Consider the following 19908-nt stretch of genomic DNA (forward strand, 5'->3'; position numbering starts at 1 on the left):
AAAGAAAAAACAAAAAAGAAAAAAGAAAAAATAAATAAAATAAAAAAAGCAAAAATGAAAACAAAATCCCATGCCGTCCCCCCTGCCCCTGCTCACCAACCCACCCTCTCCTGCTTCTTGGCCCTGGCATTCCCCTACACTGGTGCATAGAACCTTCACAGGGCTAAGGGCCTCTCCTCCCATTGATGACCGACTAGGCCATCCTCTGCTACATATGCTGCTGGAGCCATGAAAGGACTTATTTCTTAAGGGATTTTTTCATTTTTAAAAATAACCCTATAAGCCTGGTGGTGATGGCCCACACATTTAATCCCAGCATGCCAGAGGCAGAGGCAGAGTGAGAGGCAGAAGCAGGTAGATCTCTGAGTTCCAGACCATCCCAGTCTACATAGTGAGTGGCAGGACAGCAAGAGATACTCGGGGAAACCTTTTCTCAAAAAAAAAAAAAAAAAAAAAAAAAAAAAAAAAAGAAGTAATCCTAAAAACTGTATAACAGAAAGATATGGTATTCCACACAAATCTTTTATTTCTTGAATAGGTCAAATTACTCCAGTTTCTGGGACTTTGAGCTCACAGGTCCTTTAGCCTGGAATGGCCTTCCCTGAGCTTTTTATGTGGCTATTTTTTTTCTCCCCAGTTAAATCTAAGCTCAGATGAACTTCTTCACAGATGGCTTCCATGTCTAGTCTATTCCCATTATTTCCCACCCCTTAGTCCCTTTCCCATCCCCATCCTATTTCTGGTTCTTCCCTGCCCTCATCCTGATTTAAGTTTCTGGTACCTGATGCTCCCTATTTCTTCTGTTGAAGCACCATGAGTTCGGAAGCAGTAGTAGATTCTTTACTGAAATTTCTCAAACCTCTCTTCTGCATGGCACATTACAGAAGCTTCAAACACATTTGAGAATAAGAAAAAAAATGTAGGCATACGGTGGGTAACTACTATGGGGGTAACTAACCACTCTTTGATTGGTTTTGAGGACTATTCTACAAGGAAGAATCCATGTTTGATACTGGAAAACCCATCAAACACTTATAATTGGGGAGATCATAGACCCCGAGGGGAATAAATTATTGTTGCTTAGCTATATGGTAAGAGTTCAAATAGCTCATAAATATCTGTTTATACCCATGGACATATGCTACTCTGAGCTTTAACCAGAGAAATGTCTCTTTGAAGTGAATTACAGTGAATGTAGACTTTGGGAGCCCCAAGTTGTTACGGATAAGTGAAGTTGAGGCTTAGGCTCAAGGAAGATATTTATATCACCTCCTTTAAGGCTCAGGACACACTGCAGAAGTAGGTGCTGAAAGAATGTAAGAGTCTGAAGACATGGAATCATGAACTCATAACAGATGTGGTTACTGGCACTGGGCCTGAATGGAGATTGGCCTTGCCAGCAATCATCTACGGGTAGGGAAATGGATCATGGCACCCTTCCACTTAGTGATGATCTATTGGCCTCTGAAAGATTCTGAGAGGAGACAAGTCATTGTCTTCAGATGTGTATTCATTGGTGAGCAAACGGAGCTCCAATAAATAGTTTCAAACCCATGGTCTCAGATACGGCCCTGATTAAAAGTAGATGAGTCAGAAAACAAAACAAAAATTCATGAATGTGGAAAAGAGATTCCTAAGTAGGAAAGGGAATATATAGAAGGCTATTATACAAGGGCAGTGCAGAAGGATCAGAGAGGGCAGGGAGGGAAAAATAATCCAAATGGAGTGTATACATGGAAGAAAGAAAACAAATATGAGGAAAAGGAAACCTTACATGTTGTTAGTGGGGACACAAAACAAGTCTGATCACTATGGATATCAATGTGTAGGTTCTTCAAAATCTCCTATCGGTCTCTCATGAAACCACTGCAGGGAATTTACCCAGAAGAACTCCAAGTGAACATACCATAGAAATATTTGCATATGAATGCTTATTGCACTGTTAACAATGACCAGATTATGGGACAATCCAGGAGCCCATCCAATGACAGAAGGATGGATAAAGAAAATGTGACTTAACACACAATGTCATTTTTCTTAATTGTACATAAGAATAAAGTTACGTCATTAAAATGAGAATGGATGCCACCGGGGGTAACTATACTAAGCAAACTAAATCAGTCTCAGAAAGACAAATATTGCATCCTTTATTTCATTTATGGTTCCCAGATTTTTTACATAGACACATAAAATCAGGTATGTATATAGGACATGAAAGTGGAAGCAATAAGGTTCAAGGAACAGCCAATGGGAAGGGCTAGAAAGGAGATAGTGGTGAGGGTGGGGTACATACTTAAAGTACACTGTGTACTTGCAGGAAATGGCATATGGAACTCAGTGTAACAAAGTGCAAAAAGGTGGACGGAAACATCCAATTAGTTGACATCATTCTTAGGGTTGGAGCCTACAGATTCCAGAGACTTTCATGTATCTAGAGCATATGCCCTCACATATCTAGAGCACATGCTGAGCTGAATGGTAGCTCAGATTCTCCTGCTTGAGCATTAAAGAGCTTTACCCTCTGAGCCATCTCCCCATCCCATGAGTTGTTGACGTTTAGCCTTCACTTTAACTTGTGCCTAATACTTCACCTGCCTTCCCCCTAGCAGAATATACAGCATGAAAAACGCACATGCCTTTACCACACAAGAAGCGTTCAGAGGCATTCTCAGGAAATATTTAAGAAATGAACGGAGAAATGGACTGGTGGTTGATTCTGCCTCTGACAAGAGCAGGAGGGAGAATAGAAGGATGGGAAGGTATAATACCGGCTAAGCCACACACTTATTCCACATACTTTTATGTTCTTTCTTTCTAAATAATCTAAAGCTTATTCAGAGGAGAAGACCCCCCACCATGATGTAAACTGAGGTCACACGAAGCAAGTAGTTCTTTAATTGAAGGTTGCATATTACTGAGGCCTCGGACACTCACCGAACTCACTGGGTCAGTGCAATAACCTGACAATGCTGTATTCAATAAACAATGTTTTGTGATGTCCAGGGGGCGGGGGGGCCATGTTCACCTACGGGATCATCTCCAGGTATTATTTCAGCTTAGATTTATCTGAGTAGGAGCCAAAAGTGTAATTTCCAAATAGAAGTGTAGGAATGGCCACAAATGAAATAGATCTAGAAGAGGCTGTTCTGAGCAGGTGCAGCCAAGCTCAGCTTGGGTCAGTTAGACAGGGGACAATGCAGGTTGGCACAGCGTTGCACTTGAAACTGGAACAGGAGAAACTGCAGGGCATCCGTTCGGTTACTACATGGCTGTACTAAATCCCCAGGCTGAGGTCTCTTCAGACTAGCCCTAGAACTTATGAATTTAAGGGGCCCCATTGGAGGAAGCATGAGATCCACAATCTGGTGTGGAATTCATAAGTCCCCAATATGAGGAAGGAAGCACTTAGGAGAAACTTCTGGATGGTTTAACAACTCTTCAGTTTATTCTGTGCATGTGAATAGGGCCAATTTCAAAGAGCTTCCTTTACAAAATTGTAAAGTAATAGTGCCATTGCATAAACTTTGCTCAGCTATTTAAAAGTAGCAGGAAGCTGAAGCTGGTTCATTCCCCGGGGATTATCAAGATGCATGCCAGCAGTGTGAAGGCAAAGAACCTTGATAGTGCATCCTTGGGAAGCTTTCTTGCCCTGGAGAGTCTCTGTTCGTATCAGAGTATCACTGGATGGTGGGACAGGATTGTGAGAAGTAAACTGCAGAGCAGGGGGTGCATGAGGTGGTCTGAGCACAAGCCATTTACAGATGAGCTGTAATGGTTTAGGCAACTCAAGTAGATCTCTCTATAAAATGGTCCTAATTCAGGCTCTGTGGATGAGAATTTTCTGGAGTCCCAGGACATATCAGTACCACTGAAAACTGATCTGTGCACAAGCTGGGGAGGAAATTAACTCTGCCTTTTGGCTTCTGGGTTCAACACAAAAGCTCTTCTATTAGCAGCACTTCAGCAATGCTCTCTCTTACTGAGACTTGGAGAGCAGCGTACCTGTCTGTGAAGGTCACACCTAGCCTCCTTTCTCCTCTGTTATCACACACACACACACACACACACACACACACACACACACACACACACACACACACACACACACACACACAGAGGAGTGGGGAGATCCCTGATCACATTAACAGTATCACCTATTCCTTTGCCAAGTAAGCAAAGTATTGTGCTTTGTATTTTCTCCCTGAGAGGCACTGGGATCCTTTCAGAAATGGAGACCTTTAGGCTTTACTCAGGACTTACTAATTCTAAGAGGATATTGAGGGAAGTGAGTTTCTTTTTGTCTTTTAAAGATTTATTTATTCTTATTTTTTGTGTGTGGTTGTTTTGCCTGGACCTATGTCTGGGAACCATGTGTGTACAGTTCTGATAGAGGGCAAAGAGGGTATTAGATGCCCTGGAATTGGAGTTACAGACCCTTGTGAGCCCCCATATAGGTGTTTGGAAATGAATCTGGTTCCTCTAGAAAAATAGTCAGTGCTCTTAACAGCTGATCCATCTCTCCAGCTCTGGAGGTAAGCTCTGAACCAAGCATTGTTAATCATTCTCACATATGCCAAGCAACAGTTGGAAAGCATTAACCTAGAAGGGGCCAGAAATTCATAATTCCACTTGCCTATGCAGCTAGCTTCTCTCAGTCAACACAGAAACATCATCTCACAATCCAAGTGCCAGATGCAAGGGAGAGCAAAGGCATGAGGTGCCTGTTCTCATGGAGTGTGTACTCTAGTGACAGGCAGCAAGTAGAAGGATAATCTTTGAAATGAAGCAAAGGACAAGTAAGGTGGGGGCACTCTCTCAGATATATAGAGACGGTGTCTGTGATTGGGATGGTATTGTGTAAAGACAGAAGTGAAAGACACCCCATATCACACAGGGCCACACAGGCTGTGGATCGACTATATCTGTTCTGGATGAATGGCAAGACATTGACAGGGATGTAACTGGGACAGGCACTACAGCATTTAAATGTCTATTACTCTATGTGCTATTTATTCCTAGGCTGCAGATCATTATAAAGAGTGGGTTGGTGGGAATGGAGGAGTAACTTATATAACACTTTTTCTTTTTCTTCCTTTTTTCTCTTGTTATTGTTTTATTGAAATAGCAAATATATAGCTCAGACTAGACTTTAACTCAGAACCATCCTACCTCAGTCTCAGAATATTGGAATTACAGACATTCACCACTATACGTAGTACTTTATATTCATTTTCGTATGACTTCCTATTCCTAGCTGAGGTCTTGTGAGCAACCCAGAACAAGCGTGTTACTTAAGAAATGGGACAGAGGAGAGCAGGCCTTGTACCTAGTTTGGGCAGCACAGTAGAGCTGGTCCTGGTTGCAGGGGTTACAGGTAAACTGGCCCTGTTGGTATGAGAACAGGAGAGGTGGCTCTGAGCCTTAGGTGGCTTCAGCATTGGATGAGCTAGATGGTGTGGTGCCAGAGAGATCACCCTGGTGGTGTGGGTATGGGAGAGCTGGTGACTAACCAGCTCAGATACCACCCAGGCCCAGATCTAGGACTTGGAGTTAGCCCACCTCAACATCTACCTCATCTGTGAACGGCCGAAGTGTGGGAAGGGGCCAGTCCTGCAGATCCAAAGCTGCAGGATCTCCATGACACAGGGCAACAGTAGGACATGTGAGAGGAGTCACAGTAAGGATCCAGTATTGATAGTGAAGCAGAAGCCAGAGGCCTCAAACTTGACCAATGACTCATTGCAATGAACATTTGCACGCAAAATCATAAGGACAAAAAGGGTATACTGTGAGATACATTACAGCTTCCACAACAAATTTTTTTCTTTTGGTGGAGAGGTTGCAAGGACAGAGGGCAGGTATGAGGGGACAGGAAAGGTGTAGGATTGGGGTGCATGAAGTGAAATACACAAATAACCAATAAACAAAAAATGTGTTTTCTGCCAAAAAAAATAAGAAAGTAAGGAAGGAGAGGAGAGGAGAAAGAGGGAGGGAGGGAAGGATGGGGGAGGGAGGGAAGGAGGGAGGGAGAGAGAGAGAGAGAGAGAGAGAGAGAGAGAGAGAGAGAGAGAGAGAGAGAGAGAGGAGAATTGGGAGAAAGAAAAGGACAATGGTTAATGACAAGTCTTACATCAAAGTATAAGTTTGTCTGCATTCAGAAATAGAAGCTCTAATCCCTAGCATGACTGGCTGTGTTGGGAAATTGAACCTTTAAGAGGGATGGGCCCCAATCCAGTAGGAATGGCATCCTTATGAGAAGTAGAAGAGACACAGGAGTGTATACACAGAGGAAAGACTCAGGTAGAAGGTAGGCACGTGTAGGTACAGAAGACAGAAGAGAGGTCTCTCTCTATGCCTCTTGTCTCTGTAAAAATTAGCCTACTGGCTTATCTCTAATAACTTCAGGCATAAAGGTAGGGTCGGGTTGGCTTTGCTTGGTTATTTTCCAGCATGTGCATGTAAACAGCCTTTCCTGAGTGCCTTGTATGTGCCTTGCAGACATTTCTTATTCAGTTTCTCAGTAGTACTGAGATAGAGCTTATGAACGTTATCCTCTAGGCAAAGGAATAGAGGCTTAGAGATGGGCTGTTGGCTAGGGCAAGCACCTGTGTTTCAGAGGCGAGACTGATAGAAAAGCTCCCTCTGCATTGGAGGTGGGAGAATGAAACCTGATGCCAATGACCCCGGGTTCAAGTCCCACTCCTACTGCTTGTTAGCTGTGCGGCTTTGTGCAGGTTGTGTCTCTGGTACTCAGTGTGCATATGCATCAAACTTCTCGTTCCAAGGGGTTATTAGAACTAAATGCATACTGAGCTGTGTCTTGAATGGGAAACATCCCAGAAATTCCCCAAGGTTTGAACACTGTGTCTCCAAGCTGGAGATGCTGCTCTGGAAGGCTGGTGAACCTTTAAGGGTGAAAACTTTGTGGAGGAACCAGGCACTGCGGCAGACCTTGGGGTTTTACAACCTGGCCCTATTCCCTGCCCTGTTGCTGCTTCCTGACTGTGGACACTATGTGACAGGCCACCTCATGTTCCTATGGCCATACCTACCTCCCTGCTGTGATGGATTATATCCCTTCTTAGGGTATATAAGAGCTGAAATAATCCCTTCTTGAGTTGCTTCTTGTCAGCATTTTGGTTATAGTAATGAGAAATGTGTGTAATACAATGAGCTAATTAATTGAGTCATTAGAATTAGACGTGGTACCTACGTTCTCCTAAATATGACTGTCTTAGTTAGGGTTTGTATTGCTGCTATGAAACACCATGACCAAAAACACGTTGGGGAGAAAAGGGTTTATTTGGCTTACACATACACATTGTGTTGTATTCCATCACTGAAGGAAGTTAGGACAGATACTCAAACAGGGCAGGAACCTGGAGGCAGGAGCAATATAGAGGTCATGGAGAGGTGCTGCTCACTGGCTCACTCCTTACGGCTTGCTCAGCCTGCTTCATTATAGAACCCAGAATTATTAACCCAGGGACTGTCCTACCCACAATGGGCTAGGCCCTTCCCTATTGATCACTAATTGAAAATGCCTTACAGCTGGATCTTATAGAGACATTTTTTTCCTCAATTGTGTCAAGCTTTTTAGTTTGTTTCAAGTTGACATCAGACTAGCCAGCACAATGACCAGGGTAGCAGTAACAGGCTACTTGAGGGAATGTGAAATCACCAAGCTTCCTATGCATCCTGCCATCTGTTTCATAGGACCATGAGTAGACAGAGTGATAACTAAGATAGGCATTTGCTAGCCTTTGCTTACAAGATGGACTTTTGGTTCTTTCTCCCTGGACAGCCCATCTCATTGCCTACATTGAATACACAGCTGAGCAAATGTGCAATGCTGTCTAGTGGCATTGATACAGCAGCTCAGGCTTCCTGAATAAACAAGACCTAAAAGCATTCTTGGGGATCCTGTCCTAAGACAGCTTTTCCTGTCATATAAATGCCATGCTTTCAAATGCAGAGCCTGGAAGAGAAACCTCCATTCCATGCCTGGAATATTTACTGACTCTGTCAAAAGGAGCATAGAGATTCTTCCACCACTCCTTGAAAACAGAAATCTCTCTGACTCTCAGGACAAGGGACAAGCTCCCATATTATTCAGTCATAGTCACAAACAAAATTCAGGCATTTGGAGCACACATTGAACCCATATATGTCTGTTTACTCTAAGGAGACAATGAGGACCTGTTTTAGAGATCACATATATCTGTTTGGTATGTCCCCTCCATGAAGTGTGTTATACATTTTCCCCCTAAGAACAGATATGATATTTTTCAAATATGTTATACAACCTAACCATTGTTTTCTGAAATTTACACCCTGACATAATTTCTAGTTCCTTTTTGGTTTGAGTCTAAACTCTATGACTCATGTCCACAGACACACAAATTTATGTGGCTCCAGAACCTTAACCTCCCCCTCTTGGTCTCTGCATGCAGCCAATTGGCTTTCCTTCAGTCTTTTTGTGTTTAACATTTTTTTTTTTGTCTGTGCCAAGGATCTAACCTAGTCTTAGGCATTCTAAGCACGGACTATGATACTAAGCCACATCCAAGCCTTTCCTTTATTCTTGATTCACCTACGCTCTCTGTTGACAGGACCTCAAACATGCTCTCCTTGACCTGAAAAGTTCTCTCATACTACTTCACTAAGTTCTATTTGTCCTTCAGATCTCAGTGCATTGAGTTCTCATCAGGGTCATCCTCATCTTCCTCTGCATAATGAACAAAATTTCATTAGACCTTGCCCTAATGCCAACACTCTCTCCCTCATAGTGTTGTCACAGGGTACAATGAGCTTATTTGCCTCTCACAATGGCAGGAGCTACATCTATTTTTAGTATCCACTCACCATCAAGTAGCTGGCATCTGACACATGATGGGGATGTTCTTTACTCATGTGTTTATAGTTTTTGAACAGACAAAGCAGTATAGGAGTGTCTCCATTTACAAAGATGCTCACTGGTCTACCATTTCCGGAACAGTGGCATCCCATCCCATGAATCACCAGCAAGACCTATAGCAGGCTTCCCTAAAGCACATCCTTGAAGCAATACATAGATACATCTCCCATTTGATTTTCTTGCTCACTGCCTTTTCAGATACTTTATGAAGATAAAGACCTTGGGCACCTCAGCCATCTTTTCTCTCAGTCCACTCTGCCTATGAAGAAACGATGACTCAGAAAACTAATGGGCCAGGCTCCATAATGACGACAATGATTTCACTGTCTGTGATTTTCCTATTAGATTTCTAAAATTGGGTCCCGGTGAAGGAAAGGCCTAAGGGTACAAGTATCAGGAAGAAAATATGGATCCAGAAACATAAATCAGAGCAACACTGACTAGTGTGGGGTACAGATGAATGCCAGAGAAAGCTTGAGAGAATCAAAAATGAAAGCAAATTCCTGTGGATCAGGACATGGTGGATTGGGTGGACCTCTGGCTGTGCAATCAGACAAGCTTGGCAATGTACCTGGGAAGACCTGGATAGAGAAGCCCTGGGAGGAAGCAGAGGTACTTAGGTGTCCACCTGGCACATTTTGATCAGCATCACTTGTCTTTATAATCAACCTAAGATGAGAACATTGTCTCTTCCATTTTAAAGATGGATAAACAGACATGTAGAAGACAGGTAAGTTTAAGTCAAAATCAGGGCTCACCAGATTCTTATTGTTTCCAACTAAATACATCATCTGCTTACTCATCACCTGTACAGGATGGGTAATGCTATGCAGGATTGCTGTGAACTTTAACCTTCATGAGCCAACACAGAGAATCATGAACACACAGTTGGCTTTGATTCAATATTTTCTGTTCTCCATGGTTTTGATTGGATTGTGAGTTTCTTACAGATCTTATTACACATTTCTGTAAATAATTACAACTTCCAGGTATGGGAAGACACAGAAAGAGGTTGTACTTTGTGCGGGGTATTTCACTTCACCCAACCACAATAGCACCACTGTAACCTGCCTATTACTATATCAGATATTGTATCAGATATCTGACACAATCAGCTTATGAAGGAAGAAGGACCTCACAGCTTTGACCATTTCTGGATGGATATCGTAGGACCTATTATCTCTGTTGCTTATGTCAGCACAGCCCATCCTTGAAGTAGCTCTTGGTAAATCAACTCACTTTATAACCAGGGATTAAAAACAGGAAGAGGAAAGGGCTGGGGTGTGTGTGTCCCACTGTTTCCTTCAGTATAATCCTCTAAGTAATATAAACCTCCACGAGGTCTTCCTTCTTAAAGGTTTCACTATTTCCTAACAGTGCTATGGCAGGGGAATCCATCTTTAACATGAGCCTTTGGAAGGGCTTTCTAGATAGCAACTGTAGCAATGAGGTTTCACTCTATTCCAAGGGACCTCTCCAGCACCGAATTAGTCAGCTTCTGAAGGCATGACAGTGTCAGAAAATGACCTGAATCCAGCTAGCCTCAGGCCTTTTCCCATCACTGCACTGTATCCAAATGCATAGTCTAAGTGTTGATGCCTGGTGTTTGTGGAGACAACCATGAAGAAGATTAATATTAATAGATACTTTTTCTCGAGTTAATTACCATTAGGTACCATTCGATATACTTGAAATAAATTATTACATTTGCTCACTAGAGCAACTGTTTGTTATTTGCATAAATTTTATCCTTCTTTTATATGTGACAAAATTAAAGTCCAAGGAATTGGCTTTCCCTGTTACTTAGACATTTTAGTCAATACCTAAATAATGAGGCTTGAAGAAAACTCAGTTACCTTGTAGCAGACCGATACTGAACAGAAGGTAACTCACTTTCCAGGAGTATCACACTGACCTTGCTTCTTCCCAGGACAGATTCTGTCAGATATCTTCAGATGCCTTTACCAGATACAGAATTTTTTAATTGCAGAATTTTACTCTATCATTTCAGGAAACTCAGTTGAGCAGTTGTTTTTTCTTCCAGGACTCTCCCTACTGTGATTATTTAATTCCCATCTTTGACTCACATACTTGCCTGGGAAAAACCAACAATATATATCAAGAGTTCCCATGTCCAGGAAATCCAGCATCACTGAGCTATGATGTAGTCATATGGATTGCCCATGGGGGAATCTTAGGCACAGCATGTGTGTGTGTGTGTGTGTGTGTGTGTATCAAGATTTTAAAGTGGGAAGAATCTCATTTTTCATTTCTCCGTGTTCTGAATACAATTTCTGATATGTGGTGGGCAGATAATGACCTGGCCTTCAGTGTCATTCAGTCTGGGCACAAATTCTAATAGGCTATGTTTTAGCCTCATAGCTTTAGGTGGTTTATTTAACTAACCATACCTTACTTTGTATCTTCATCTGGCAAAATATATAAAGGTGAATAGTTTTGTGAGGCAGTAACTGTATGCCTAATACAGGCACATAACAAGCTTCTAGTTAATGCTAATTTTGTAGGCAACCCCCTCCCCCAAAATCAATAAATAAGAATCTACTGATATTGATATATGACTCCTACTGTGGCAAGTAAAACAGGGATAAAGGAAATGACACAACGCTTCATCCACTGAATATATGAAGGCATTATTGTAGTTACTTTACAGCTCCATTTTTTTCCATTTTCATAGCCATATATTGCTACAGTTAGAGAAGGAATACACTAGTTTAATAACTGAAAGCCTGTAAGTCATTATCAATGTAATGATTAGATCTCAGGAAAGTCTGATTTCAAGCGCACATTTCTCCCCATGTCATACTAAAGCTTCATGCGAATACTCATTCCTACATTCATTCGTACAGCACACAAATGCCCATTGTACACTTACTATGAGCTAAGGACCATGCTTGGTTGGAAACCTTTGCTATGGTGGGTGTGCAGTTGGGGAAAGCAGGCAATAATTAACTTAATTGGTTCATAACAAGCAAGGTAAGATAATTGCTATAAAATAAGACAAATCTGAGCAGTATAAAGGGAGAGACGAGGGAAGGGAGGTGGGGGGAGGGAGGGAGATTAAGATTGGCTGGCCTCAGAAGGAAGGCCAGGAAAGGATTCTCTGTTGTAGAAACATTTTGTGAGATGGATGTGATAAAGCATGATTGGATTGTAGGTATTTTTAGGAGGTTAAGCCCAGGGGGATTTATCACAGAATTGGAAGATGAATATGGGAGAAAGCAAGGAACTGTGGATGATTCTTTAAAAAAATTTTTTTTGGCTGGAGTGACTAGTTGCTCCTATTTCTTAAGCTAAATAAATATGCTGGACAAACAGGTTTTTTTCCAGGGCAGAAATGAGACTTTTTTGAGATTTCTACTATACTTTCAGGTGGAACTGTTGGGCAAACAGCTAGAAAGTACCCGGGGAATCTAAGAAAGGCTGGACAGAAACCTAGAAGGCAGGACAATAAGCTCTTAGGAAGGAATCAGTAGTCCTATGATCCTGTGGGGTGGGGGTGCAGAGCTTGGCTCAGAGGAGACGTTGCACAGATGACTAGACTCATTGGTGTAAGAATGATTTACATTCTCACAAAACTCTTGTAAAGTAATGCAAAGAGGAAACCAGAGAAAATAAGGGGGAGACAGCAAGCGTAAATGACTATTCTCCTGGGCAAGGAGATCATGCTGAGGCTGAAGGAAGATACAAGATCATGAGATGACTAAGGCCATATGACTTATCATGCATGTATGGACTGCACACAATGTTTCTGTGGAAAGAAAATGAGGTGGGCACAAGTGCAGATCTAAAGTGAGTTAAGAGAGGGAATTAGGCCGGGCAGTGGTGGCACACACCTTTAATCCCAGCACTTGGGAGGCAGAGGCAGGTGAATTTCTGAGTTCGAGGCCAGCCTGGTCTACAGAATGAGTTCCAGGACAGCCAGGGCTACACAGAGAAATCCTGTCTCGAAAAACCAAAGGAAAAAAAAAGAGAGGGAATGAGACCTTCCCACAGTGGATGATCAGAAGGTCCACTCATCTACTGCTCAGCAATTTAAAAATTATGCTTAGACATAAAGCAGTATCAAATGACAACACAATCTTTCCCTGGTTGATCGTAACAAAGTTCCCTTGATGTAGCTATTACCATTTTTATGTTACAGAGAAATGCACCATGTTTGGGACAGGTTTTAAATGCAGGCATACATTTGTGAAGATGAGGGAGATTGATTAGAAAAAGAGTTGTCAGAGAAAGCTGTGGGTGGAGGTGCATTTGATGTGGGTTCTGACGAGTAGGAGGATTCTAAGTATGCGAAAAGGATTTAGAAGAGAGTTTAAGAAACACAAAACATAAGAAATTCTGTAAATAAAAAAAAATGCAGCCATGAGTCTATTCTTTGTATGTACTCTGGCATCAGACTGCATGAGTTCTAGTCCTAACTTTTGTTCTCAACAGGAAGGAGGTTACAGACAAGTTACCCAGCTTCTCAGAGACCCAATAAAAACAGGGGTCACCTTAAGATAGTTGTGAGAAACAGACACAATCATGCACAGTCACATCATATGCACACATAGTCGAATTACAAGATCATGTTCTCCACTCCTCTTTATGTTACTATTATTTATGACATAAGAGTTACAAAAATACTCATTTGTGTGCATAAGGGAAGTAACTTCCAGCATGCTTTTTTGGGGTGTCATTGAAAGAGACTCTGCTTCCAAGTTGACCCTCTGGGTGAAGAGTCATTATGGACAGAATATAGGTGAGTGTGTTCATCCTCTTTCCAATTCAGTTCTTAATTTTAAAAGGTTGTCTTGAATGTCTAGTGAAAGTGAGTGGGCAAAATCCAGGTGGCTCCTAGCTGTCCAGCACACAGATAAGTACATAGGTAAGGAGATCCTTTCAAAACAATAGAGACGCTGTCCCCACCCAGACTCAGAAGGAAGTAACAGGGTGATATGAAGGCTAGAAGGGATCTAAAGTTAGAGTCTAAGGGCTTAGCCTTGGCTCTTGGCTCTGCTCCTTTATTAAGTTTGGGCTGAGCCAATTCCTCACTTAAAACATGCAAATCATGGTATTCAATAAGAATGGTTATTGTGAGGAGTAGGCCAGAGACTCCAGACATGGTCTCTGGCACCCAGTTGGGATCCCCAGGCTTCATGTTGGCTGTTTTTTTTTTTTTTTTTTTTTTTTTTTTTTTTGTGACTTACTTGTCTGATCAACTTTGTGACTGTAGTTTGTGTGACGCATATACCTCCATTTTTGAAGTCTTGAAATTTACATAGAAAGACTTCTTTTAGATAATTTTTCTAGAATGAGTGTTTTTTTTGTTTTGTTTTGTTTTGTTTTTTTGTTTGTTTGTTTTGAGACAGGGTTTCTATGTATAGCCCCGGCTGTCCTGGAACTCACTCTGTAGACCAGGCTGGCCTTGAACTCAGAAATCCCCCTGCCTCTGCCTCCCAAGTGCTGGGTTAAAGACGTGTGCCACCACTGCCCAGCTGTGAGTGGGGTTTTGTACATAAGAATGTAACAAGGACAATTCACATAGAAATGGGGGCACACGCACGACATGCCCCCTTGTTCTTTTAGGATAGGAACCCCCACTTTGATTGGTTAATAACCAAAGGTCTTCCAGTATCTGCTCCCAAATCAGGCTCCAAGAATATCACCAAGTCTTCTTTTCTTTCTCTGGCCCACCCATTCTTCTGGCCTTTTTCCCCTCTGGCCTATTTGTTCCCTTGACTAGTTTCTTTAAGTTATCTCCCCAATTCTGAAGCCAATTTTTCTTCTTGGATGATTCCTCTCTTATCTAGGGAATAAGTAAAGTGACCCCTTAACATAGTTATATAGAAGCAAGGACAGAGTGACAACATTATCTGGTTGTCCTTATTTATGACTACACTCTCTTATCTCAGTGTAAAAAGCCATGGGACCAACTCAATGGCTCAGTCAGTAAGGTACACATATACAAGACTCACAACCTGTTTAATGTCCAGAAGTAACATGGTGGAAGGGAAGAGCCGATTCCACCTGCACCACGACACATTCTCAAACAAACAAACAAACATGGCTTCAAAGAATAACACCGCAGTAAACCCTGTGTCTTAAAGTCTCCTTGTAGCTCCCCAACCTTCAATAAGTAAGACAACTTAGGTTTATGTGTTTATTTTCAGGTGCTTTTCACAATATACACACACATGATTTTGCATTTCATGATACTGCCATATGTGTCATCCTCTCGGTCAGTGAAAATCTATCTATTGTCTGTTATCAACTCGGGATCATCCTGGTGCTGGAAGTATAGCAGAGAATACAGTCATGCATAGGCTTGCTTCCCCAAAGCTGTCAGGCGATGTAGCAGGGTAACAAACTTGTCACAACAATTTGTTCATAGTGACAAGCTAGGTATGTTCTCTGAAGTGAAGAAACACGGTCTTAAAGAGCTATGATGAGCTGAGGGTCAGGGATGGATTTCAGGCTGGAACTGGGAGTCGAAGTCTAGAAAAACAGTGAATTATGGCAGAAGGGATTCCTAAAAGCCTGCGGTTGGAGGGAGGATGTTGAGGGTTGAATGGATTGTGTGGCCAGCAGCCAGACATGATGGAGAGGCTTAAAGCCAAGCAGGAAGAGAGGTTGGACAGGAAGCAGAACAGACAGGATTTTAAGTACAGATATGTTTGAGAACATGGGATGGAAGGAAGATCGTTTATTTGTTTACTTAATGTAATTCATGCATGTGAATGCATGGGTACGCATGGACACAGAAGCCCGCCAGAGCAGTATTTGGGCCACTTTATTCTATCACTCTCTACTTTAATGCCTTGAGATGATCTCTCATGAAACCAGAAGCTTGCTATTTGGGGGAGTAAATGAGCTCTTCATTTCCCAATTCTGGGATTACAGGTATATATTGCCATGTCCAACTTTTTAATCTAGGTGCTACAGATTTGAACTCCAGCCTTTATGCTTACAGAGTAACTTTTCTTACCTACAGGGCCATCATCTGTCTGTCTGTCTGTCTGTCTATCTGTCTGTCTATTTTTATGTGTATGGGTGCTTTGCCTGCATGTATGTCTGTGTATCACCTGCATGCCTGGTACCTGTGCAGGCTAGAAGAGGGGGTCAGATATCCTGGAACTGGAACTACAAATATCTACTAGCTGCTATGTAGATGCTGAGAACTGGATCTAGGTCTTTTGCAAGAGCAGACAGTGCTCCTAACTGCTGAGCCATCTTGTCAGCCCCAGGACTCCGTATTTTAAGCAAATCATTCTCACTACTCTATAGAGAAACAAGCTTCCACCTGTTGGATTAAATAACAGAGAGAAAGAGAAGAAGAACTAATTTATGACGTTCATGTTCTCGATCTGCTTTCTAAATGAAGTGTTATTTTTCTGTTTGGGCCAGCATTAAATATTGCAGATTCAATATACAGGTCAGTTTGCCATTACTATTATTAATACCCTATCTGTGACATTCTGAATGGTTTTCTTTGAAGCTATCTTACAGAAACCAAGGTTCGGAGAGGTAAACACCTAATAGCACCTTGCTGGCATGCAGCACAGGTCAGGTCCACCCCAAACCATGACCTTCCTTGTGTGGAGAAACAGCAGCACCTAAGCAACGTGAGGAAGACCATGCGAGTCTTTAGAGTATGATGATTTCTTTACCTTAAGGAGCCCAGAGCTGCTTTGGATGCTAATTTTAGAATTACTCTTAGGAGAATCTGGGATAGGGGGTGGCATTTAATATCTACTTGCCTTTCTGAGGAAAACTAAAAAAATTATTCATTCTTCACTTATCAGTTAAATAAAAGACAGAATTCATAGCTGGAAACAAATAGGTTCAAGTGTAGAGTAACCGGGTCACTCAAAGGAAATACGCATTAAGAGAAAAGCAAAATAAACTCAAAGTTGTCACGGCATGCTTCTCTCCTCAGGGGAATTTTCAATACGTTAACTAGTTTGGGGAGACACATTGGTGTGTATGAGGAAGCTGCCTGGGACTGGAGATGGCAGGGTAAAGAAAATGTGGACCTCCTAGGAAGACATGGGACACTAGAATCAAAGCCAGACAGTGCTTGCTGTGTACTGAGCTTGAGGAAATCTATTATCTGTCACATTTCATTCTCAGCTACCAGGGGATGAGGGCTTCTTATTTCTACATTACAAAAGAGATCGGGTGCAGAGCAATTAAGTATAGTAGGCCAGCTGGCTTGGTATCTGACTCATGTCTTTTCCACTATGTCCTAAGGCATTGTCCATGATGTTATTTTGATGGACGCTATCCACCTACCTAATATTCTTTATTAGATTCACAAGGAATTCAAATACAGGACTCCTTATTTCCATCCTTAAGTCTGTTCATGGGGGTGAAGCAGAAATTGTTTTGAGGCAAAGTGATGTTTCTATTTTGATAGAATAAAGTAAATTGGTTTGAAATCATTCTTGTGGTAGCAGTTTTGTCTATAGGACCAGAGTATTTAGTTTGATTAGTGCACAAAATCCCAACTGAGATCAGGTGTTTGGGTTTTCAGAGTCTGAGCTGGGAGGAGAGAAGAAGGGAGCCAATCAGAATGGAAAGCCATTTAGGACCCTTCCAAATGGCTTTTAGTCTTCTGTATGTAGAAAGTTCTGGAGATTCTGATCCATGCTACCTTCTTCTGTCTCCTTCCTCAATATAAATGTAGAAAAAATGTAGATATTTTAATTAGGTTTTATTCCAGCCATGGGGAAGAAAAAAAATCCAGTGGGTCATTTGCTTTTTAGCTATCAATACATTTAAACGGACAATGGAAATATAAATCATGTAAATACCACCCCTAGTTTCAAATCTAAAGTCACCCTAAACATGGACTTCCCTTCCCTATAGGAAGTGATCAGAAATCCACTTGACAAAAAAAAAAAAAAAAAACTCTGCTGCTCTGATTTGCTATACACAGCCCCAAGTCCCAGACTCCTTCGGCAAGGATGACAAATAAGGGTGGTTTCAGAGCAGGCTGATCACCTCCATCCAAGGAAGATGATGGCTGGACTGAGTTGGAGTCTCCCTCAGAGCCCTTCCTAATACAGTTCCACTTTTAGGATGACCCCTCCAGCTGAAAACTATCCAGCTTACTTGCTTGACGTGAAACTGCACTTTCCAGAGAGCCTCAGACCCAAAGACACAGGCAGATCCCATAGGGAAGAGAAACAACCAGCTCCTTGCTGGAGAAATGCTGAGATCTGCAGTGCTTAGAGGAAGAGGTACTGCCAGATGTTTACAAGGTGCACGCACATGTGCACACAGAAAGTACACACCCATGTATACATGTCATGTCCAGCTAGAAGTCGAGGAGGCAGGCTAAGACAGAAGCAGAGACCAGGGAAATTCTGTTACAAGGTCCGGATCATGCTCCTTCTCCAGAATTAACTTGGGAACCCCACAAGACAGATTTCTAGAAAGTACCAGAAGTCAGCAACCCAAGTACAGACTGAAGTACTCCAGGGCCACAACCGGCGCTCCACAGTCACAGACTGAGCTAATTCTATTTTGCTAATTGCTTTCTTGGGCATGCACCAAGTTATTAAGCAGACATTGACAAAAACAGAGCTAGAATAAATGTATGTGGCAGCACCCAGTGATTGTTTTCCCCCGGCACTAGTTCCACCGACTTGTTTGCACGTTAAATGGAACGAGGGAAATTGACGAAATATTTCTGAATGATTTTTAGAACCGCTGCCAGCTTAGAGATCACCTTTGCAACAGTATCCTGCTCTTCAGAGAATACTTCCCTTTCCTTGGAGGCGGCAGGCTGATTTTCGGAACAGATCTATATGTCAGATGCAAGCTTTCCCAGGAACGACAGTCATCTAGTAAGCTGCAGAAGCAAGCAGCGTCAGCAGAACCTGTGGGAAGTCAGACACCAGCCCACTTTGTCCCACCCACCCAGACACTCTCCCCCTCCGATCTGTACCTTCAGTATGGCAGCTGGAAGAGAGGATGGTGTTTGGAGGTCTGAAGATATAAGGCAGGTAACGAGAGAAGCATTTCATCTTCCAAAGGAAAAAGAAAATTCTAAATGAAAAACCAGTCTCCCGAATCCATAAGGATTCTCTCAGCCTTGAAAGCTGGCTACATCACCAATATGTTTATGTAGGTTCTCTCCCAGGTCTGCAGAGCTGGGAAGCCCAAGGAATCACTGGAGATGGGTCCCATTTTGCCATCAGCGCCAGGAAGCAATGCCTTACATTTCTGCAGGCAGCTCAAACTCAGAAGCCCCCAAGCAAGCTGGGATAGAGCCTCTTCATTGGCTGAAGCTTCTCCGAGCAGGATTGCTGAGTAAGTCAGTCCTGCCTGTAAACACACGCTGAAATATTCTGCCTGAAGCCTCTACCTTTCCCCGTGTGTCCGTTTCTCAGTAATAGCAATGCAGCCGGACACGGGAGTGGTGAGGACAAGTGACCATCTCCTATTTAGCTGAAAGATCAGATTAAACAAAGACAGCATAGTGTTCTGCCCTGGAGGGGTTGGCTATTGAAAGGAGCCACCCGCAATGCCATGGATCTCAGGAATATTAAAGTACAGTGCAATGAAATGGGTCTCTGTCCTGAGCTTAATCTAGATTTAGTTCTTTTTTTCCCCCCTTTAATTCTAAAGATCAAACAATAGGGCCATTTATCATTTAGGTAAAGCCGAAAGCTGGGTTAAGGAGCCAGGGGTGCAGGGCTAACACAGAAAGATTCTGTGTTCCACTCTAGCATCCCCCTGTGCCTGACACCCTCCCACCCCCAGTCATAGCACTGAAGCATGAATTTGGTCCTGATCTGCCCTCTGTACAAATATAAAGCCACAGCCCAAGGGACGAGGCCAACTCAAGGGAACTGACCCTTTAACAGCTCATGCCCCTGATGACATAGAAAAATGCAAAAAGTAAGTTAACCCAGGGATTCTATAACTTTTCCAAAATTCAGAGAGGCAGATAGAGGGGAGAGGGAGGGACCAAGGGAGGG

General features: G+C 42.4%; 1 protein-coding gene across 3 annotated transcripts in view; it reads right to left on the reverse strand.

The window, feature by feature from the left end:
• Ppp2r2b (protein phosphatase 2 regulatory subunit Bbeta) overlaps nt 1-19336 on the reverse strand; it is a 417822-nt gene extending 398486 nt beyond the window's left edge. Inside the window, exon 1 of one of the 3 annotated variants that reach the window (XM_031365583.1) lies at nt 18873-19336. In XM_031365583.1, the coding sequence (XP_031221443.1) occupies nt 18873-18951 (79 nt within the window). In that variant the 5' untranslated portion in view covers nt 18952-19336. The remainder of the gene's footprint in view (nt 1-18872) is intronic. The other 2 variants (XM_031365585.1, XM_031365581.1) reach the window with 2 other exon arrangements.
• Between the last annotated feature and the right edge of the window lie 572 nt (nt 19337-19908).

The sequence above is a fragment of the Mastomys coucha genome, unplaced genomic scaffold (genome assembly GCF_008632895.1).
Source record: "Mastomys coucha isolate ucsf_1 unplaced genomic scaffold, UCSF_Mcou_1 pScaffold13, whole genome shotgun sequence".
Classification (NCBI taxonomy): Eukaryota; Metazoa; Chordata; class Mammalia; order Rodentia; family Muridae; genus Mastomys; species Mastomys coucha.